This window comes from Notolepis coatsorum (genome assembly GCF_963971535.1).
Source record: "Notolepis coatsorum genome assembly, chromosome: 3".
Classification (NCBI taxonomy): Eukaryota; Metazoa; Chordata; class Actinopteri; order Aulopiformes; family Paralepididae; genus Notolepis; species Notolepis coatsorum.
The window spans coordinates 54,039,041-54,064,001 of record NC_140167.1 but is presented as its reverse complement, the minus strand read 5'-3'; the positions used below and the strand labels follow the sequence as shown (position 1 = coordinate 54,064,001).

The following is a 24,961-nucleotide window of genomic DNA, read 5'->3' as shown; positions in this document are numbered from 1 at the left end:
GTAGTTTTTCCTTTTTTTCCGATATTTTTATTCATTATCTACCCAGGGAGCCTGTTGTTACCATAGGGAATGAGTCTGAGGTCGCCAAGGTGCAATACCGGCCGCATCCCGCTAGACGGCGGTATCGAGCACCCTTTGTAACCTTGTATCTTCGCCTGTGGGACGGCCAAATGTCTCGGGTTTAATTTTTCCTTGTCTGCCGAGGGGAACGGTTGTCCCGGTTCCATTGAAGCACGTCAAATATCCCCGATCCATATGTTGTGGTGGATTATTTTTGGAATACTCCCGATCACAGGTAAGAACGATCTGACGTAAATTTTAGCTTGATCCTGCAATGCTTTTATACCGATCGGGCTGATAAGCGTTTTTAGTGTTCAATACAAATGCCATTACTGACAGTCAAATAATCAGAAACGACCCCCCCCCCCCCCTTTCATACATTCATGATGGAACAGAATACCTATGACATAGATCTGATTTCGGAATAATAGCGTGTACAGGCAAGAAATGGCAACGTCTATAGTGGAATTTCCGTATAGGGCTATAACTCAGCATTTCATGAATTACCCTAGACCGCTCTAAAACGATACTTATATTCACCACGGTATAACACGGGAACGTATGGATGAAAACATTTATTATTTTTCACATATTGAACGATAGATAGGTGATGTCAAATGGGCCACAGTATTGTATCCATAGCTATAATATAGAATATAGTTATAGCTCTACAAACAAGGTGACGGATCCCTATCTATCTAGCGGTGGCGTCGCTACAGAGGGCTGAGTCTAATGGCTGGCACTGAAAGTGTTAATAGCTCAACTCCTGTAATGTGTCCATTACTGCAATTGACCTGTCTCAGGCCCCTCCCTCTTTTCCCTAATCCTCCAATCACAACTGTGGCTTCCTGTTGGACAACAGTTGTGATTGGAGGATCAAGAAAAGAGGGCAGGGTTTTGAGATAGGCCAATTAGTGCAAGGCAAAGGCTGTGGCATGTTGGAATTTTAAGAATGGCATGATGCTTTTTTGGAGGGCCACGGTGTATGATGACAGGACAAGCTAATTTTAGGACAGGAGGAGACCCATTTGTTATGGAAGGGGAATTGCTTCAGCGTCTGTAACCATAGTGGTCCCAAAAGCCTTCACAGCCATCTCAGCATGCCCGCTAGCAATGTTCGCAGCTATGTTGGGTATCACAGGCATCGGCCACGCTACAACTACCTGTCAATTAAACCTACGTGGGCCAGATAGGAAAAATGGGGAGTTGCCCATTTGTATTAGTGCACAAACACTAAGTTATGGTGACAACTTGGAAGCAGCAGCTAAATACTTGGGTAGCTTGCAAGCTTCTCATAGCTTTCCAGCCATCGCACGCTGGTCAGTCACTTGGACGTGGTTGCAACAGTAAGTGATCTCAGCGCTATGTTGACACCCAGGCCAGTAACTTGCACTGCCTGATATAACTTTGCCAGCAGTGTCTTAGATTCTTCTGGCTGGCAGAAGTTGCAGGAGGAAATGTCAGGCCAAACCCCCCCACAAGGAGAGTTCACATTTACACACCCATGGCCACTTTATGGGTTGGTTTTGGGCTTGAAGGGGCTTGTTAAGGGCCTTATATTAAAATACTTGTGAAAAAAAGCTCTATATAAAATGGAGATAAGTGCTTCAACAGAGGCTCCAGACAAAATCCTACAAGCAGACATTTCAAAACCGACTCGGGTGTGAAGTAAAAATGTGGTTCAATAACAGCATTATCTAACATTCCACTTTGAAATATTTCAGCGTACAATTCACAATTATGGGGGGGGGGGGGGGGGGGGGGATCACAGGACAAAGAGACATAATTTTGGTTGCGAAACGGGGATTATGCTCCGCTTTAGCAAAGGTTCGAAAGTTGAGAAGTTTGAGAATCAAAAAGGCTTATAAGCTGTAGGTCTGGAATTTACTACACCACCACAAGTAGGCTAGCCAGCAGTCAGTGCCAGATCACGACCCCATAGCTGGACTGTTTCCTGTCCAAAAAGAACACTGCAGACTACTTTGCTATTGGGGGGGGGGCTACTGAATGATCATTGCATTTTTGCATTTATATAAACACTCAAAGCGCTTTGCCTCCTTCATCACCACTGTGTAGCACCCAACCGTGGGCTACGTAGGCTCAATGGCTGCCATGCACTGGCACCAGGCACACATCACACTATGCAATGGCTGAAAGGCTAAGAAGATGGGGATTGATATCAGCCAATTAAGGGGGGGGGGGGGGGGTGATTAGGTGGCATTGATGTCAGAGACCTGATTGAGAATTTGGCCAGAAACGTCAGGGAACTCTTTGCGTTAGATGCCCTGGGTTCTTTAATGACAAAATTCAGTCGTGACCTCGGTTTAACGTCTCATCCAAAGGACGGCACTCGCAACTGTATGGTGTCCCTATCACTGTAACAGGGGCATTGTTACTGACAAGCCCAGAGGACAGAACACTCCCTGCTGGACAACACCACCACTTTCCGACAATGGCCTTGACCGGGGCTCGAACTCGTGATCTTCCAATCATGAGTCCGGAGCTCTACCCATGTAGCCACGCTGCCTACTGGGGCTATTCCACTTGCGGTTGCAGTTGTCGGACCAGTCAAGACGTATTATTAGTTATTACCTTGTACCGCCAGGCCGGCCAGGCGGATAGCTTGCTCTATCGAACATGGGATCCTTCCCTCCAGAACATCCTTCTTCAGCTGTAGGTAATACTGATATCTGTGGGAAGACAAATAGGTTACTTAAGACGAGAGGGGGAATGGATTAGGCAACTCTCTGGGTCCTACGACCCAATTTGACAACCCTGTTCGAGTTACTAGTGAGTGGTGTGTGAAGTCATTATCCTATGTCATGTGCAAACAACACTCAAAGACAAATTATCTTAAGTATGAGCTGAAAACGGTGGACCAATTGAGCAGGGAATGTGTTTACCAATACTGAGCTGTTACTATGGAATGATAGGAATGACGATTGGAATGTATTGATGATTATTATGGACAAACCTGCTGGTACCGAGACACACTTGCTCAATGCTTAGATTTGACATCTTGATACCCTTAGTGTTTCAAAGGTTTGATGTTAGAAATGCCAAAAAGTTAACAAATAACCTGCAAAAGACACAGGCAACAGTTATATCTAAGATAAGGAGGATAAGACTGGTGACTTCAGTATAACCCAAAAAGAGTCCAGGAGCTCAACGAACAGATGATCCACGACTTATCTGGAGGGGACTTGTGCTATGTATGACTTAGTCCACATGAGAAACTGGCGCTGCTGTGATGGCTGCCTTTCTGATCGCTCCGACGAGACTGTGCTTTATTTTGTTAATTTTTATAGTATTAGGAGTTTTATTTGCACCAACTGTTGGTGCATTATATGTGTATGACCGTCAGTCAATCATTGACATTGGATTAAGAAAAACTTACCGTTTGGATTGCTCTCTGGATCGGATCGCTGAACAGCAGAAATGGCCCACCGAGATCCTTTGTTATGCCGGCCACGGACAAGAAAAAAAGCTGCCGCGAAGACGAGGAAAGAGAGCCGGGGTCCGGAACAGACTGAGGTCCAAACGACACAGAACCACATTGCCCAGCATATTGTTGGCCAATGTGCAATCGATAGGAAACAAATTGGACGACATCAGAGCAAGGATCCAATTCCAGAGGGACATTCGGGATTGTAACGTCCTCTGTTTCACAGAAACGTGGCTGAGTCCAGATGTCCCGAATCATGCAATAGAACCGGCAGACCACTTCTTCGTTCTACGGAAAGATCGGACGGCATTAGAGTCACTAAAGAAGAAAGGAGGCGGCATCGCCTTCATGATAAACAAGGAGTGGTGCGATTTAGGCAACACAAAGGAAATGTCTAACCACTGTTCCCCAGACCTGGAGTTTATCACGATAAAATGTCGACCCTTCTTCCTCCCAAGAGAGTTAACGTCCATCATCCTCATCGGAGTGTACATTCCACCACACGCGAACACTGAGGTCGCACTTTCAAAACTTCACGACGAGGTAAACAAACTCCAGGCAGCTAACGTTGACGCGGCCATTTTGGTCTTGGGGGATTTCAACAGCGCGCGTCTTAAAAAGGTGCTGCCGAATTTCTATCAGCATGTGACCTGTCCCACCAGAGGCGAGAACATATTAGACCATGTATACTCGCAATTTAAGAATGGGTACAAGTCACAGGCTCTTAGTCCATTCGGTAAAAGCGATCACGTTGCAATTTTTCTTTTGCCTAAGTACAAACAGTGTCTCAAGCGAACGCCGGTGGTCTCGCGAGAGGTTAAACGTTGGACCGTGACGTCAGTAGAGTCACTCCAAGCAGTGCTGGGAAGCACAGAATGGAGTGTACTCCGTGATAACACAGCCAATATTAACGAATACACCGAAACGGTGATTGACTATGTCTGTACTCAGGTAGAAGTAATAATCCCCACCACCAAAATTAATATCTACCCAAACCAAAAGCCCTGGGTAGACAAATCCGTCCGTGAGGCTCTGAAAGTGCGCACATCAGCATACAACACCGGGCTGGTGACAGGCAACATGGAAGAACACAAGATGGCAAGATACAACGTCAGGAGAGCAGTAATAGAGGCAAAACGGCGTTACAGGGATAAAGTTGAACTTCAGTTTGAACAGGCTGACTCTAGAGGCATGTGGCAGGGCCTCAGAACAATGACAGACTACAAAGGAACCCCCCTCAAACTGAACAGTGACATCTCCTTAGCAAATGATCTCAACTCCTTCTATGCGAGGTTTGAGGCTGTGAATAACAACACCAGCCTACAAACCACGGCAATGGGGGGGGGGGGGTCTGCTGATGGAGACTCAGTGTTCAGGGTAACAGAGCATGAGGTGAGACGGATCTTTAAAAAAGTGGATATCAGGAAGGCAGCAGGACCGGACGGCATCCCCGGCCGCGTCCTAAAAGTCTGTGCCGACCAACTGGCCCCGGTATTCACTGACATCTTCAACCTGTCCTTGGAACAGGCCGTCATCCCCACCTGTCTGAAGAAGTCCACCATCATCCCTGTACCCAAAAAATCTACGCCCGCTTGCCTCAACGACTACCGCCCTGTAGCCCTCACCTCCATAGCCATGAAGTGCTTTGAGAAGCTAGTGAAGGGCTACATCTGTTCCTCCCTCCCCATCAACCTGGACCCTCTGCAATTTGCATATCGCCCCAACAGGTCCACGGAGGACGCCATAGCCCATGTGCTGCACACAGCAGCATCACATCTGGACAAGAGGAAGGGGAACTATGTGAGAATGCTGTTCATCGACTACAGCTCAGCATTCAATACCATAGTCCCCTCCAAACTCATAGCCAAGCTCAGGGACCTGGGCTTGAACTATGACCTGTGCCAGTGGGTCCTGGACTTCCTGACGGGCAGACCCCAGGTGGTAAGAGCCGGCAACTGCACCTCCTCATCCATCACGCTCAACATAGGGGCCCCCCAGGGCTGTGTTCTGAGCCCCCTCCTCTACTCCCTGTACACACATGACTGCGTAGCACAGCGGAACAACAACACCATCATCAAATTTGCTGATGACACAGTAGTGGTGGGCCTGATCTCTGCCAACGACGAAAGGGCCTACCTGGAAGAGGTAGAGAACCTGTCACAGTGGTGTCAGGAGAACTGCCTCTCCCTGAACGTCAGCAAAACAAAAGAGATGATTGTGGACTTCAGGAGGTCGGGGGTCAAGGACTACAGCCCCCTCAGCATCGACGGGGCACCAGTTGAGAGAGTGAACAGTTTCAAGTACCTCGGAGCCCACATATCCGAGGACTTGACATGGACCACACACATTGACAGTGTTGTGAAGAAGGCACGACAACGCCTCTACTTCCTCAGGCGCCTAAGGAAGTTCCAAGTCAGTCAGAAGATCCTTAGGAACTTCTACTCATGTACAATAGAGAGCATCCTGACCGGCAACATCACCTCCTGGTTTGGGAATAGCACTGCACAAGACCGTAGCAGACTACAAAGAGTGACACGTTCAGCCGAACGCACAATTAGAGGGGGGCTTCCCACCCTCCAGAACATTTACAACAAGCGGTGCAAGGGGAAGGCTAAGAGAATTATTAAGGACTCGAGCCACCCGAACAACTGCCTCTTTGAACTGCTGCCGTCAGGCAAGCGATACCGGAGTCTTATGGCGAGCACAGAAAGACTCAGAAGGAGCTTCTATCCCCAGGCCATCAGGCTGCTAAACGAACAATAATCGCTAAACGAACAATAATCACTATGCAACAACCATCAAATGCACACAGCACACACACCCACACGCACACACACACTCACTCAAACAAACAACACACTGCAGCACCCACTCTCCACACTTTAGATCACACAAACACACTTACACTTTATATTTATTGATAAAGGATTTGCACTACAACTCGTACACCTACTGTGAATTGTACCTAAACTGCACCTTGTCCATTTATGCCTTGCACTATATAGTATTGTATATTAGTACACTGCACAGTATTGTATATTGTATGGTAACTACGTCTACGAACATTGTACATATGTCTAAACTGAACACTGTGACCTCTTTTTTTTCTTCTAATTTTTACTATGTTTTTATTTCATACTTATCTTGTCATGCACAGTCTCTGGAGCGCAACAGTAAGAAGCATTTTGTACAAAAGTATTCTGTACTTCTGTATGACAACTATTAAAGAAACTTGAAACTTATTGCATCGTCAACATCCAGCTCCTTGTGTTTGCGCGTGTATCAAAGGTTACAGGATCGGCCTTACGACATGTCCCGCTGTTTGAGCATCTTTGAAGGCAGAGTTCTCGCAGGGCCTCACCTTGTGATCTCCTGCTGAAGCTGGGTGACACAGGGAACATAGAACACCACTCCGAAGTAAACAGTGGGCTCCAGCCCGTACTTGTCTAACTGTTTCTTCAGAGGCTTCTCCAGGTCGATCCATCTCTGCTGGTTCTGCTTGTTGAAGTACCAAAGACTGAAAAATGTTATCTGTCAGGGAGGAAGACAGCAAGAGGAAGAATGTTAGGCTGTATAACTGTCTATACAGAGCTTATGATACACACAGCCTAAACACACCGTCTATACAGAGCGTATACACACAGTCTATACAGAGCTTATACACACAGCCTAGCCTATACACACAGTCTATACACAGAGCTTATACACAGAGCTTATACACACAGCCTATAGTCTATACAGAGCTAATATACACAGCCTACACACACATCCTATACATAGTACACAGCCAGGGAACTAAATTAACATTTTGGCTTACCAGCCAGGCAGATTTTTTACCAGCCAAAAATTATAAATAGCTTTTTAGTATATCACCATGCGTTATTATTACTATATACAGGGCTCTATGCTAACCTTTTTCCCAGGGAGCACATGTGCTCCTAGATAAATAAAAAAAAGAATTAGGAGCACAGTGAACATTTTTCAAATAACAGAGTTTATTAACAAACTATTTATTGCATGCATATTATACTGTGCGTGTGCATACTAGGGGACAAACATCTGTGCAAATAGCACATACCACCAAAATCACACATTGGCCCATGGCTACTAGACGCAAAGGATATCGGTTGTCAAGCTGCTTTTGTATGTTGTAGTGTTGTCAAATACCAACATTTTGACTTTGATACAGATAGGAAAGGTAATTGAATATATTATTCGATGACAGAACATGGAAATTGGAAAATACTTTATACAATTATTTAATTCATTAAACGCTATTGAATAATAATTAATACAATTATTCTGTTACAGCTACTGAGCTATATACTATAGCTACTGTCCATCAATATCTTCCTTTTGAATGAAATAGGTTCAGGAGAGAGAGATGTAGAGGGAGAGAGAGCGACACACACACACACACACACACACACACACACACGCACACACAGAGCATTATGTGAGCATTCCCAGTGATGGCTTACACTAGTTAGCGGTTAGCATGTTAGCTTAGTTGGAGTACTCAGTTAGCAGATACTATTACAGTAGTTAAGGTTTTAGCGCGACGTGGGTATACAGGACTGGCAAGGATGCAAAGCATGTTAGACAATTGGAACCGCTGCTCGCAGAGTTTTCGTTGCACATAGAAGCAGCGTGACTCGAGATGAGTTGTTACGAGCTGGTCCACGGCTCCACGCTGCTCCGTCTCTATATGAAATGACAATTGCGCAGTTGACACGCCCACTTTAAGGGGAGGAATGTGGGCTTATTATCTAGCTTACATATTTGAAAACGTTTTAATATTGCATTTTCATTCATATGATGACTCCAGTAATATACTTAGTTACTCCGCATTCAGTAAGTCTACTTCCACATGTACTAGTTATAGGAACTACTATGAATGAAAATATGAACCTTCAGCACTACATCGACTCTTGCAAACATCTCCAGGAAGGTTACAGGCTTCTCTGCCACTCCCTGTTCAGTCTTGTGACTGTTTGGCTGGAACTCAGCAGAGGACATCTCACAATGAACACTAGTAAGAGAAGTGACCTGCAGGCTTCTCGTTTGTAGGGAGGAGAATCTGGCCACAAGACTTCCATTGTGATTGCTGTTCCTCTTTGCTATACCGTTCCAAGTCACGTAGCCAATCCCTAGATCAAATCTGTTGCCAAATTTTTTTTGTATTTGTATACCACACAAACATCAAACAGATTGTATTGATGTTTGTGTGGTGCACAGCTTAGTAAGCCATCCAAAAAGCATTGGAAAAATACTTTTAACCCCCCCCGAATCTGTGATTGCTCATAGATGCTTCTGTTTAACATCAACAACCAATAGAATTCCAACCATCACCTGTCACAAAAGTCGGAACATGAAGTTGATTCATAGTATTCTCATGACGCGTTTTGCCATACAATACAGAACCACGCCACAGCCAATTGGCCACACTTGTCATTTAATGATAATCACACCAAACCAAACACACATTGCGTTTTAAAACTTGGGAGTCAGCCCTTATACCACCTTGTAAATGTTAACAATATCATTAAAAGAATTACAACAGGCTTCAGTCTCTCATAGGGGAAGGTGTTTCAAACAGATACCTAGACAATAGGGGTGTAACGGTACACATATCCGTACCGAACCGTTTCAGTACTGGATCTTGGGTTCAGTATGCGCTGTGTACCAAACGAATGCAACGGTATGTTAACCACTAACTGAATGCACGTGCAGAACCTTTTTTTGCATGCAGAATTTCATTCAAAACTCCAAGTTGACCCGTTCCCAAAATATAATTTGCGCAAAGGTCCGGGTGTTCGTTCAACGAACTTCAACCCACGCACAACACTGAGGGATTACCTGTAATTTAGCATAGCCTCATAGTGTGGCGAACATACACACAGACTCTCACTCTCAATGCGTGAGGTGGAATTGGTGGTAGATTGAGAAGGGGCTGAGATCAAATTAATTATATGAAACAGGACCTGCATGGGCGGCTGGGTGGCACAGCGGACTAAGCGCTCGTCACCAACGCGAGAGACACTGTTATCGAATCCGGCTGTCAGCTTTGCCTCCGGCTTGGCCGGCCGTCATACTGGCTCAATTGGCAGAGTCAGTGGGAGGGAAGCCGGTGGGTGGTGGTAATCTGGTCGTTGTAAACAGCGACTCCTACAGGTCTGTCAGGGCGCCTGCACAGTGAGGAAGGGCGATGGTGAGGGTAGTGTGAGCCTCCCACACGTTACACCTCACCAATGAGAGTCCGCGCTGACAGGTGAAAAAGAAGTGTCTGGCTGACTCCGCATGTATCGGAGGGGACATGTGATAGTATCTATCAACCCTCCCTAGACCGACCAGTGGGGGGCACATGAGAGCAACGACCAGGAAGGGGAGGGGGGAATTGGCATGACAAAAAAAAACAGGAGGAGAAAAAGTGGATACGAAAAAATGAAACAAGACCTGCATGACGCTTTTTTCTCTATTAACACTTTGACTGCCGGGAACCGTCTTTAGACGTCTTTGCTGGCCATGCTAAAGTTGCCGGAGGACGTGTTACGTCGTCCTTATATCAATATTTCAAAAATCTGCGATCGGATTCATATGTCCCCTCCGCTGGCCTGAGATCCACCAGCAGGACCCACTGAGCTCTCTGGCGGTTCAGGAGCGCCATCTGGTGGCCGATCGGCACGATCGCCAAACAGGATGTTGCATAGAGGTTGTCCTAGACGTCCGTAGTACTTCCGGGCGCTCGCTATAGGTCATGGGACTCTGGCTCGTCACGCTACACGGTGATCGATTGGCAATAACTCGATAAACAACATGATTTGGACGTATATACCATTATACAAGCTGGAGATGGACCGGGTAAAAATATATCCCATAATGATAAGATTTCTACTCTACGATGATTGCCCAACGGCGCGCGGAGACTGGGGTGAGTTTCAGCGTGTAACGTTACCGTCTTCGATACTAACTGCTATTATCAACATTTGACCCACATTAGATGATTGGTATAACGCTGCCCACGGAATTATAAACGCCCCCTCGCCCATCCGGTCAACATCAGATGACGTGTAGTAACTTCTAGAAGTACGTCTAGTTGGAATTTTTTATATCGCGCTGATTGCCATCAAACTGTATTTCATCATCAATATAATGCATTTGGGGCTATATATCACGTTCTGGAGAAAGCTGCAGAAAGAGATGAAAACATACTTATACATTAGACCATACTTTACTATGAATATGTGAATGAAAAAGTTTAACGTTGCTACACAATGAACAATACATATAGGACTTTGAATGGGCCCTAATAATGGCAATGTAGCAATAGAATTTAAAAAGTTATAGCCCTGCAAAGAAGGGGACTTTCTCCATAGACAAATAGCGCTGGCAATCTATGGTATATCATGAATTTAACCTTAGGCAGCCAAAGTGTTAAATAGCGTTTACCCTGAGGGATGATTTACAATATATAATAAGTGCTAAAACAGAAAAGTAGGCTAGTTACATTTTTGACGCTAGAACTCCCAAAATAGCGTTAGCATAAAAAAGAAGGTAGGCCAGCTGTAGTTTACATAGCTTGCATAAAACTGTCTCGAGTCGAGGTTCCACAAGTTAATCAAAATCCGAAGTATTTCCAACCGGGGCTTGAGATTGCTCAGAGTGCAAATCACTGTCTTTGCGACCGATGGTCGCGGTTGTTGTTGTTGTTCATTACTACTTGCATGTTGTTCAGCTCAATGACGTTATGCGTCTCCTATCTGTCATGCAGCGCATTCAGGCCCACGCCCACCAGGGGCTGTTTTTCTATTATTCATTTTAATATAGAATATTCGTTGACAGCCCTACTTAACAGTAACTGCACACTACATCACCCCTGAGTGGAACATGGAAAGCCAAACTTTCCCCCACTGTACCGAAAACCGAAAACCGAGGTACATACCGAACCGTGGTTTTTGTGTACTGTTACACCCCTACTAGACAAGCTATTATGGTGCTGAGTCCATAGGCTACAAAGTGAGAAAATCCTAAGTGCCAGTGATATCTTTTCTTGAATATGAATATTTGTATCCTATATATTCTGGGGATGGGTGTGAGTAATTGATTACTTGCCATTTCAACTAAACTCAAGTGGTTTTTGAGAGTCTTGATTTTTATTCTTTCTTCTTTTCTTTTTTTGGTTAACACCAAATAACGTGCTTGTTTGTGCCACTGAAACAGAAATCTGGCTCTGAAATCCTGCAGGAAGACAATCGTTATCTAATCTAAAAAATTAAGTTTAAGTTTGTGTATTTCAGGGTGGTCAGGTGGCGTAGCGGAGATTGCGCTCGTCACCAATGCAAGAGGCTGCGGTCTCGACTCCCGGAGTCAGCATTGCCTTGGCTTGGGCTGATCGCTATACTAACTCGTTTGGCTGGGTTAGGGGGAGGGAAGTCGTGGGTGGGAAACTGGCGTTGTGGACAGCAACGCCTACAGGTCAGGTCTGGGCGCTTGCTCAGCGGAGGCAGGACTTGAGGAAGGCAGCGTGACCTGGCCTCCCACGCGTTACACTTCACCAATGAGAGCCCTCGCTGCCAGGTGAGAAGAGAGCCACTGGCTGTCGCCGCACGTGTCGGAGGAAGCGTGCGGATACTTCAGGGTTCCCTTGTACCGACCAGTAGGAGAACATGCGCACAACAACCAGGTAGGGGAGGGGGGGGGGGGGGGGGGAATTGGCACAACGACTAAATTGGGACGGGGAGAAAACAGAGACAAATCGGAGAAAGAGAGATACAAAAAAATAAAAAATAAAAAATAAAGTTTGTGTATTTCCAAAATGAGCCAACAACACATCGCCCACTTTGCATACCATGAGCGGAGAGACCTGCTGCAGACAGAAAATGGAAGCAATGTCATTATTACAAATGGTAACTGACTGTTTTGACTGATGAGACGCATTAAGCATTGGGTATGTTGCTGTGCATCGTTATGTCCATGGACGGAGACATAACAAAACCAGTAGTGTCTGTCTGCGTATGACTCTGCGCAATAATCTCATCATTGCTGCTGCCATGCATTTTAAGACGCATTCTAAAAATAGATTTCGCTAACCAATTACTCCAGCACTACTCAAGTAATTCGTGCGAGTACTCAATCTGGGAAAACATTACTCATGCCCATCCCTAATATATTCAGACTCATGAATTGAAATAGCCTTAAACGTGGGGGGAAAGAGAAGAGTTGTGTGTTGTGTGTGAATGCACTCCCATTGGGGCGGGTCGCCAATAGGAATCTGTATAGTGGCCACGATCCAATGAGGTTAAGAATCACCGCTCTGCATTGTCTCATCACGCTGCATCAAAATGAAGGAAGTGGCCTGATATACTAATAGTAATAGTGCTGTTTACCAGAGGTCTAAGGCAGGCAGGGTATACTAATAATGCTGTTTACCAGAGGTTTAACACAGGGTATACTAAGTGTTGTTTACCAGAGGTCTAAGGCAGGGTATACTAATAGTGTTGTTTACCAGAGGTTTAAGGCTTAGGCAGGGTATACTAATAGTGGCGTTTACCAGAGGTTTAAAGCAGGGTATACTAATAGTGCTGTTTACCAGAGGTCTAAGGCAGCGTATACTAATAGTGCTGTTTACCAGAGGTCTAAGGTAGGGTATACTAATAGTGCTGTTTACCAGAGGTCTAAGGTAGGGTATACTAATAGTGCTGTTTACCAGAGGTCTAAGGCAGCGTATACTAATAGTGCTGTTTACCAGAGGTCTAAGGTAGGGTATACTAATAGTGCTGTTTACCAGAGGTCTAAGGTAGGGTATACTAATAGTGCTGTTTACAAGAGGTCTAAGGCAGCGTATACTAATAGTGCTGTTTACCAGAGGTCTAAGGTAGGGTATACTAATAGTGTTGTTTACCAGAGGTCTAAGGCAGCGTATACTAATAGTGCTGTTTACCAGAGGTCTAAGGTAGGGTATACTAATAGTGCTGTTTACCAGAGGTCTAAGGCAGGGTATACTAATAGTGCTGTTTACCAGAGGTCTAAGGCAAGGTATACTAATAGTGCTGTTTACCTAACCTGTTCCCCTCCGGTTCACCACGGACACGTAACGTCAGCAATCCTACGCTGCACGTTGTTAATCATGATAATCACTAACCAGGTCTAGGTAGGTGGCGCGCTCCCCCCCCCCCCCCCCTATTTTGAACTACATTCCATGTCCTCATTCCCCCAGGTTCTGTGGTCACTTTGCTCCGATTGCTGAAACATGCATTCTATGTTCACAGCCTCTGTAATCTGATCATTGTCCCAATGACGCTTCACACGTAAAAGAAAAGTGCATACCTATGACACATTTATTGTGGTTTTTTTTTGGCCAGTGACACACAAGAGAAGGAACGGTTAATGGTTTGTCAAGGAAAACACACTTTGGTGATCAAATATTATCTTGGTCTCTTTGGTATCTGTCATTCTTGCCCATTCGAGGTATGCATTTGACTAACATTAGAAGATATGGCAAGCCCTAGCGAGACTGCTTTCTGGTTGCGATGGTCAATTGCAAATAGGTTCATTGGGAGACAACAATCGCTGCCTGTGTGCTCGCGTGAACATACATACATACCTCTCTTAGCTCAAGTCTCTGGGCAACAGCCTCCAAACATTCCTGTCCGGTGCTCTCCACAGAGAGTGTGAATTCGACAAACTCCCCATTGAGCAGCTGGATCCGGGTGACGAGGCAGCTCTTGCTTGAGACGGTATACCTTCGAGTCCTTTTTAGTTTTAAGCCAAATGGCAAGGGCATGTTTTGTTACAATCCTTCTAGCGGAGAAGGTTCTGGCTTCGGTCCGGAAATATGTGTCCTGTTGCCGTCCCTTTCCGAAGAGTGTGAGAACGTTGAGGCCAGCAGCCACTCATGAGGCTCGTCCTGAACAGGCAAACCTAGAACGAGGAGACAAGGGAAATGTTAAAGATCTCATCGGGTTTTCATAAATATAGCCACGCTGGCTGTCGATGTGAAGTTAGGGTCTATTGCAAAGCCTAGATCCCAAAACACCACGACTAAATGAAACTAGTAGTGACTTGTGAGTGTCACATAGGCTTGGGCGGTATAATTTTTTTCATACCGTCATACCTTGCTGACATAATACCCCGGTATACGGTATATGACGGTATGACTTTCATTTTCATCAGCGGGGGGGGGGGGGGGGGGGGGGGGGGGGGCGGAGCTAACAATATACTCGTTATCACCATACATAACGCTTATATTGAAACACGTTGAGATTAGGGCCGTTCTTTCAACCTAAAAGTGCACTTTCTTCAACCTCGAAGTAAACAAATCACAGAACGGTAGCCAGTTAGTAGGTATCAACGTGAGCTCCCGGGACGGTAGCTAGTTAGTTAGCACCATCCAGGTATCAACGTGAGCTCCCGGGACGGTAGCTAGTTAGTTAGCCCCATCCAGGTATCAACGTGAGCTCCCGGGACGGTAGCTAGTTAGTTAGCACCATCCAGGTATCAACGTGAGCTCCCGGGACAGTAGCTAGTTAGTTAGCACCATCCAGGTATCAACGTGAGCTCCCGGGACGGTAGCTAGTTAGTTAGCACCATCCAGGTATCAACGTGAGCTCCCGGGACGGTAGCTAGTTAGTTAGCACCATCCAGGTATCAACGTGAGCTCCCGGGATGGTAGCCAGTTACCCCGCACCATCCAGGTACTACTATAACGTACTTAGCTCCCAGTCCCAGAACGGTAGCCAGTTACCCCGCACCATCCAGGTACTACTATAACGTTAGCTCCCAGTCCCAGAACGATATCCACGTAACCCTCTGCTGGCGCGTGCTGTGCAGTGCACTACAATCAACTCAGTGTCAGTGTAATAGCAGTCTGTGACGTCACGGTATTGAGAATCATACCGGCGGGATCTCAAAATACCCTGGTATACCGTAATACCGCCCAAGCCTAGTGTCACATACCTACATAGTTATTCAAGATTCAAGAGTTTATTCATCACATACATACCAGGGCCTACAGTGAAATGCGGTTGGCCATGCCCGCTACGATTGTGCAATAAAAACAATAGTAATAGTAGTAATAATAATAAGATAACTAGAATAGACATGGTAAATAGACATGTTAATAAATCGCTAAAACTCATTGACCACCACGCTCTTTTCCCATCTATACTCAATGGTGCCAGCGTTATTGACCATTTTCGCGATGTTTGCGGACCCATTGTGTGTTCTGTATTATAGCTATGGAGACAATAGTATGGCTAATTTGACAGGCATTGTTTATAGTGCATCACTGACAACCCAGTTCATTTCTACATACTTTAGTTTGTGCGCTATTCCACGCTAAACATCGCCCCTTTCCAAAATAATCCAATATTTTTTTCTAGATCACGAGATATGAAGTGTTATATGTATATATGCGCAAATCGTTCGGGTTGCCCACCTGAAACCTATATTATTTCCAAATCAGAGGTATATACCATATATAGACAAAATCATCAAGAAGGGGGGGGGTCGTTTTACAAAGCCGCATCGTTACCAAAAGCATGTTTTAGGTTCGGTAAAAGACGACGCTGTGATCGATACAAAAGCATGTTTTAGGTTCTGTAAAATAGACCTAGAATAAACCTTACCTTATTCAGAAGGTACTCCAAAATGAATAATCCCAGTAATCCCATCGCGATCGCAATTATTTGTGTGCGTTGGGCACGGCTATAATACGGGAAACAATAGCTTTCAGGCGATCGGATCTCCGACAGTTGCCGTGTGCTGATTAGGGGTGGGAATCACCAGTTTCATCACGATACGATATCGATTCTTTGGACAACGATACGATATTTTCCGATATCACAAAGTCTGCCACGATACGATACGATTCAGGTGCCTGCGATCGATATGAGACGATATTATATGCCCATTTAACACAATCAGTAACATTTAAATCAAAAAAAAAAGGCAATGGAAATATCATTTGACATTTTTATTTTTGAGCTCTTCTAGACATTTAAATGAAAAACAATCTATTTTATTTATTCTTTTTTTTCCCCAGCATTTTTCCAGCTTTATTGGTCACGCAGGACCGACAGAGGAGAGGGCGAACGGGAGGAGAGGTGGGGAGGACATGCGACAAATAACGACGGGAGCTGGGATCGAACCCGGGTCGGCCGCGTAGGTGCGTGAGGCACTATGGTATGCGCCACGAGGGCGCCCCACAATCTCTTGTTTTTAATACAAATAGACCTCCTGTTCACTGTTTTTGGTTCGTTTTTCTTTTTCTTTCTCGATATTAATATCCTATTCACTGTCAGAGCTGTATTTTGGCTGGAAAGGGCATATTGGGAGTCCGAAGGTGCAGTACCGGCCAGATCCTGGTAGTGGGGCTATCTCGAGAATAGGGCTGAAACGATTAGTCGACATAATCGACGATGTCGATTATAAAAAATCGTTGACGAGAAATTGTTGCGTCGATTAGTCATAAAAAAAAAAAAAAAAAAATGTTGTGCACTGCCTATCTTTGTGAGAGTGGCTTCTCAGGGTTCCAGACAACATCATAACATGATGATCCCATAGCAAATGTTGGACATTGAAAACATTGTTCCCCTGCAGGAGATGATGATCAGACTAGACACACAATACATTACACACGCACTCCTCTCACTCACACACAGCGATCAGAGTAAGACACACACATACACACTCCTCTCACTCACACACAGCGATCAGAGTAAGACACACACACATACACACTCCTCTCACTCACACACAGCGATCAGAGTAAGACACACACACATACACACTCCTCTCACTCACACACAGCGATCAGAGTAAGACACACACACATTCACACTCCTCTCTCTCACACACAGCGATCAGAGTAAGACACACACACATTCACACTCCTCTCACTCACACACAGCGATCAGAGTAAGACACACACACATACACAAATTACACAGTACACACCTCTCACTCACACAGCGATCAGAGTAAGACACACACACAAATTACACAGTACACACACTCCTCTCACAGCGATCAGAGTAAGACACACACACATACACACACACACGGACTCCTCTCACACACAGCAAACAAAAGTTATTTAAAGTACACTTCCACTTTAATTTGTATTATTTAATTTATTTATCTTGTTATGAGTGATTGCTGTATTGTTCTTCAAATACATTTTCATTTAAAGTGGCTTAAAGATCCAAATTCAAATGTTTCATGAGTCATTATTTTAATTTGCTATGGGATCATCATGTTATGATGTTGGTCCTGACAAGAGTCTCAAAGTCTGGGGTGATGGTAGACAAGCAACTCTGAGGTCATGCTCAATGTCCAATCTGTTCCTCTGCTCTGTCTTCAGCTGGACCAGAGCTGAGAAGCCACTTTCACAAAGATAGTTAATAAAAAAAAATAAAAATAAAAAAAAATATATATTTTTTTTTTACATTGGTTTTCGATTAGTCGACTAATCGAAAAAATAATCGGCAGATTAGTCGACTACCAAATTAGTCATTAGTTGCAGCCCTACTCGAGAATGCAGTAACCCCCCTCCTTCCCAGTCCCTAGTGGACCTCTGCTGTTCTCTCTATATGGCTCTGATCAGCTTAGCTTAGTTAGCTTACGCTAACGCAACGTTAATTTCGGTATTTAACGCGATGTGGGCATAAAGGAATGGCGAGGATGCAAAGCATGTTGGATGCATTTGTCCCGTTGTGGGGGGGAAAAAACAGGCACTTATTTCGGGTCGCAAAATAGGCGGACTCTGAAGCAATGCTGTCTAACGTTAACACTGCTACTGAGCTACTGTTGTGGCGGCCGGGCGGATATGCATTGCTCACCAGGGGATTTTCAAAATAAGAGTATCGCAATATGATCTATCTTTTTACGTTGCATCGATCCTATTTGATAATTGATAATAGATCGATATATCGATCTGGATCGATGTATCGTCCCACCCCTAGTGCTGATTCACTTTGTGTATCTGGCTGCAGGAACCCCTCCCCCTCAGAGAGAGATACCCAGAGACTAGAGCCCCAGTTCAAAAGGTAGGTGATACTGCCACCTGGCAGGATTCGATCGTCATTGCAACTTTAACGTAGGCAGCGGTGCCAGGGAGACACAGACAGGTCCGCACAAGTGTTTAGAATGGGGATCAAAGTAAAAAGATCAAAGGATCTAAACCCGAGAAATGTCGGTTATGGCACTCAACGGTTGGATTCTAAACCCGACAAGTGTCGGGTTTGGCGCAGAAAGAGTTAACAGGCACCCAGAAAAGTGGATTTTTTCTTTTTTTACTTGAACTTGAGGACTGCATACTTTTTTGGCAAAGCTTTATACTTATAGAACATGCATGAGCGGCGAGCCTGGTCTCTTTTGAAAGATAACATTCTGAAGTTACTAATGCAAAAAAGGGAAATCACTTTTAGTCAAGGTCTGAACTTGAGTTGAACTTGAATTTGTGTACTCACATTTTTCTCTAGTGGTTGCAAGATTCCATATTCCAATATTCCAGCATAGAGGTATGAGCTGGAAAACACTGCGGTTCCATAGCCTTAAAGGAAAACTCCAACATTTTGGGAAATTAGCTTATTTGCCATCTACCCTGGAGTTAGACATACCTTTTTCTTCTCTGTGCATGCAGTAGGAGTAGGAAGACGTTGGGAACTAAGCTAATGGAGGAACCTACTTCCAGTGACTGACGCTAAGCTAGGCTAATGGTGCACGTCTTCCTACTCCTACTGTATGCACAGAGAAGAAAAAGGTATGTATCTTAATTCTTAACACTCCAACATTTTGGGAACCCTGGAGTTAGACAAGAAGATGCATACCTTTTTCTTCTCTGTGCATGCAGTAGGAGTAGGAAGACGTTGGGAACTAGGCTAATGGAGGAACCCACTTCCAGTGACTGACGCTAAGCTAGGCTAACGGTGCGCATCTTCCTACTCCTACTGCATGCACAGAGAAGAAAAAAGGTATGTATCTTCTTGTCTAACTCCAGGGTAGATGGCAAATAAGCTAATTTCCCAAAATGTTGGAGTTTTCCTTTAAGTCTCATGTAGTACAGGTCCAAATTTTATAAAAGTCCGTTCAGAAATGGGTCTTCGAATAAACCGTGCACCAAAAGAAAAAGCTTTCCAAAATCCATTTCCTCAACCACCGCTGTGAGTTCTGAAGTGTGATTCATTTCTCGTTTTCGCACGTCAACTTTCACCTACTTCCTGTATTTGCGAACACTCGTTGGCTACACCGCTGACCATCAGCGGATGATTGGCAGTTCTGGAGCATCTGGAGTCCGGGGTGGTCATCTGACGTGCGGCGCATAAAAAGATGCTCGCCTGACATATCGTCATGTAACTCGAGAACCGAGGCACGGAATTGGTCGAGTGAGGTGGCATTCGAATGGCAATAAATAGATATTTCGAACGGTATATTATATGTTCAGCGAAAGACTTGCGCGCAAGGACAAAATGGCACGTATACGTGCACACTATGAGGTTAATTAAAAAATAATTATAATGAATTTCCCATGTTCTGTTCTAAAATTATATTCCATTACGTCCTGATGTTTTAGGTTTTTGCCGTGGTATCGTTTTAGAACCGGTATCGTGATAATACTCTGGTATCGGTATCAAAGTCAAAGTTTTGGTATCATGACAACATGGGCAGTATAACGGTTGAACCGGTATTCCGGTAGAAATCTGTGCCAAGGTAGGAAATTTGACTCTACCGGATGTACCAGTTTTCACATTTACAAATGTAACACACAAAGCTAGTGAACTGTATTAAAGGGGACATGCATTGCTATTCCTAGCACTATTTGGGCATCTTTACACAATTCCTGTGAGTCTATTGAACACATCTGTAAGCTTTTATTCAAAAAAATTCATTGTTTTATATTTCTAATCAAGTACTCAAAAGCCACATTTTTCTCACTTTGGATTTCAGGCTGTGTTGGCCTGGCTCTGCCCATAAGCACTGTGTAAATGAGTATGTGCTACTGCTGCTTCCCCACGAGGTCCAGGTTGTGTGTAAAGAGTATGTGCTACTGCCGCTTCCTCGCGAGCGGATTGTTTCCCAGACAAAAGCTCCTCCCTCTCTCTTTCTCCCTCTATATCTCTATATCTCTCTCTCCCTCGTTGTCTGCCTCGCTCTGTTTGAGGAAGTGTCGGTGTAACTGAGGGGTACAATTCCCTGACTGTATTGTTAGATATGATATTTAATACCACTACCTCATGTACTTTAACTTCTGGCCACCCAGTACAAGATATAAGTATGATGAACACTTTCCCACCTGATGAAACGAACCAACACAAATGGACCAAATCGAATATTTAATACAGCAAAGGGTGTACACAATAGGGATGCACCGATATGAAAATTGGCCGCCGATACTGATACCGATTGTTCAACTAACACTATCGGCCGATACCGATACCGATATTTGTATATAAGTATTTGTAAAATTCTTTTTTTTTTTAATTTTTTTTTTTTTTTTAATGAAACTACTGTATATTTGTATGTGTATGTTTGTATTTGTAGGCCTCTTTACTTACTTAAAAAAAGGAAACATCAAGAAATATGTTTATGGTATCACTATCTCTCTCCCAGTATCGTCTTGCGGCCTGCAGAGGGATACTATTTTCTCAACCAGAGCTTTCAACCAATGCAATGGAACCATTCTTGCGGCCTGCAGCGGGATACTATTCTCTCAACCAGAGCTTTCAACCAATGCAATGGAACCATTTTGATTGACAGTCGATTCGGCCAATTACGCCACACCGCTAGCACCCACCTCCTGCTGCACCCACCAATCGGCAAGCGTTTATAAATTTTTCTACTTCCGGGCATGCTGCCATTGTTCTGTTTGCGAATGCGAGAGCAGAACACACTTAACGTAGCTACGTTAGCTGCCCGGCCCACCGACCGGCGCTCCACGCATGACCAAATGAGACATAATGATTTTACTGCAACAAATGTTATAATAAAACAAAGCCTTTCTATACATTTGTCTGGTTGAAAACTTTATTAACAGATTGCAGAATGTGTAGTTGGGTACGGAATGAGCAACGGAATGGAACCGAGCTATGAACGGACTAACGGAGTAATGCCTTGTTTACTGATATCTTCGGGTAAATAATATGCTTGTTATTGAACGTGTAACACTTCATTTTAACAGCAGATACTTTCTTAAATGCCATCTTCCCGAGAGAGGGTGTTGACGGGGAGTTGTGTTATTAATAGCATTGAACAGCTAACCGAAAGCTAGCGTTAACTATTGTTAAAGGTTTAGCCATAACGTTACCTTGGCTAAAGTTGGGGCTATTCTTAATGCAGCAATAATGACTGCAGACCTGCAAGCAAAGTACAGCAAGTTGACAAAGGAGTATTCCAACGCAAATCACATTTTCACCAGTAATGTTAGTCTTGCATCTAATAGCTAATAACGTAGCTACGTTAGCTGCCCGGCCCGCCGACCGGCGCTCCACGCATGACCAAATGAGACATAATGATTTTACTGCAACAAATGTTATAATAAAACAAAGCCTTTCTATACATTTGTCTGGTTGAAAACTTTATTAACAGATTGCAGAATGTGTAGTTGGGTACGGAATGGAACCGAGCTAATGAACGGACTCGGAGTAATGCCTTGCTGCTATGGGTAATAATAATATGCTGATGTTATTGTCCGTGTAACACTAACTATATAACGCTAATGCCACAAAACGAATGCCTTGTTAATCATAAGTAATTACTTTGATGCAGTAGCTTGTGTGTGTGTGGGGGGGACGGCAGGCGTTGTGCAGGTAGGTCGCGAGTGAACTTTTTTTTTTTTGCCTTTTGACGCTACACAAATTGATGGGTATTTATCGGCGACTGCTATCGGCACATTTGAGCTTATCGGCCGATAGGCCGATAGCAGTCAACAAGGCACTTATCGGCCGATACCGATACCCGACCGATATATCGGTGCACCCCTAGTACACAATATTCACTTAATTACATTTATGATTTGAAATGTTAAGTATGCACTTTTATGGCAAATGAGTATTCGTAGGTAAATCAACATTGAATGTCCAATCTCTGGTTGCGCAGGGAGTAAGTATACAACCTGGAATATTTAGGAAGCGATAGCGATAGTACTTAAATAATTATAGCTGGATACACTAAGGGGGGGGGGGGGTCCCGCTGGTTGTAATACAGTAGGAGGGGGGGGTTAGAGAAGTCGCTGGCGGTATCCCATCTGGCCGACGGTGTCTTGGGAGAATCCAAAGTCTTAGACCCAGTGCCCACAGAACCTCGGCCGTAGACGAACACAGCTGGACCCTCTGTGGAACGGTATCTGCCGGTCCACAACGGAGAGACGTGGTGCGACCTCACGTGTAGAGCGCCGCCTCACCTGTAGTCCTCTCCGGGGGGTAATTCCAACACTCGACAGTGTTGGCCTTTATCCATGGAATAATCAAAGCACATAAAGCATAATCCAAGAGCCGTGGAAGGCTCGCCGTCGTCGGGTAGAGTAATCCAATATACAGGTCCAGTCGCTCTTGACCCGGAGCTCCTCGGATGCAATCACCACTAGGGGTCTGACCAGCCTGGATAAGCGTCCAGATAACGTCAGGAACGATGGGGGTACTGATAACTGTAGGACTCGAACCGAACGATGCACCATACATAAATAGACTATTATTAGCTTAATAGAATACGTCCAACTCGACGGTATGGTGCCAAACTATGACCATTCAACTATTAATCTACACGATATCTCAATGCCTATTCTGGGCCAAGTAGGCCTTACTACACCGCACGTGCTTCGTGGGGAGGCTTTTGCGTCTGTCACTCTGTTGGAGGGTAAAGAACTGGACTAAAAGAAAGTTCTACTTTACGAGCGTCATATATATATGCGCTATGAACAAATAGTACCACACGTATTTCGCCCGGCATATTACTGCGCGGAACCGGGGGCTGCCTCGACATGTTAGGCGGCACGATTGAACTTGAACCTAGGGGTATGGCAACCTGGCGCCAGGTTCTAGTCCAATGGTAGAATGAAACTATTATGGGCTGTTTAGTAGAAACGGGGATATTCAATGCATATTGTACAAGGAATATACAGGGGATATCAAACGATATACAAATACAATTAAATATATATATATAAATAAATATACATATTCGGTTTAATCTGATCCTTCACAACAGTCGGGTTACACTATCTGCCTCGCTCTGTTTGCTGTCGCTGTCAACCATAGAGGGGCCGTTAGTTATGCAAAAAAAAGTGCTATATTAACGTCAGCAAAACCGTTGAATCAGAACAGCTTAGTTGAGTGAGGGAGGATCTTGTGAACTTGAGACTAGACTGATGAGTCAATATGGTAATTAGAGACAGACCCATTGATACTAACCTGTATTACTATAAAACCATGCTAAACACAGAAAAAAGTCATTTATAAAATATAATAAACTAGTTTGTGGAAAAAGACACGTCAAAAAGTTGGCCCATTATTGGCTGATCAAAAAACATTCGAATAGTGCAACGTAAACCTCTACATTAACAAATGCATGCTTTCTGGAATGGACAATGGGCAGCGGGCGTGATGCCGGAGCAATTAAAGAAGAAGAATTAGTTCGATAGGAAGGTGCTTCCAAGCGCACAGGAAGTAGGCAACGCGGTTTAAAACTGGTCAAATGTAAAAAAAAAATACCCAACGTCAGAAGAATCGACAGGCTGCCGATTATCAAAGGACATACAATAATGCCCAAGAAAGACCCCGGGAATAACATTATGAAGCAGAACGAGACCGATGGCTCCATGGCTGTTTTGTGGGCTGTTTCGGACAAATTAACAAATTAGCATGCACACTTTTTATTGCCATTCTCTGAGTAGTGTTGATGATCAATAAGGATGATTGATGACGAGCATATCACTGTAAACCCCACAGCTACTAGTGGCCGTTTGTGCTGTGTGGTGAAATGAGTATCGTCGTCCCATCGTTGTGGGCATATAGTGTTTACTCCATTGTCATTAGGGATGTCCCGATAAAATTGTTTTGCTCCCGATCCGATCCCGATCATGTGATTTTGAGTATCTACCGATACCGATCTTTCCCGATCCGAGCAACAAAGAAATAAAAAATAAAATAAAAAAATAATTATTATTTTTTTTTCCATCCCAATTTCTCACATTACATTCACCCTGAATGTTGACGTTATCCAGGTTAAAAGTTAACTTAATTCAAGCGAGGCATTGCATAAATTAATGATATGCCATTTAAAACCAAAACGAAGGCCTCAGTATGAGTTTAAGACGTGTACATGGTCATGTTTGTTGAATAAAAAAAAAAAGTTAAAAAGAAAATAATAATAATAATCCCGATTTTTTTTTGTCGATCCCAATCTTCGGAAAATCACGTGATCGGCCCCGATCCCGATCACATGATCGGATATCCCTAATTG

General features: G+C 44.3%; 1 protein-coding gene across 1 annotated transcript in view; it reads right to left on the bottom strand.

The window, feature by feature from the left end:
• The window catches only part of ptpn21 (protein tyrosine phosphatase non-receptor type 21), an 85,501-nt gene that overhangs the window by 53,714 nt on the left and 6,826 nt on the right, over positions 1 to 24,961 (bottom strand). Inside the window, exons 2-4 of the mRNA XM_084310470.1 lie at positions 14,109 to 14,425; positions 6,867 to 7,036; positions 2,653 to 2,750 (exon numbers count right to left, since the gene is read on the bottom strand). Coding sequence (XP_084166596.1) covers positions 2,653 to 2,750; positions 6,867 to 7,036; positions 14,109 to 14,288 — 448 coding nt within the window. The 5' untranslated portion in view covers positions 14,289 to 14,425. The remainder of the gene's footprint in view (positions 1 to 2,652; positions 2,751 to 6,866; positions 7,037 to 14,108; positions 14,426 to 24,961) is intronic.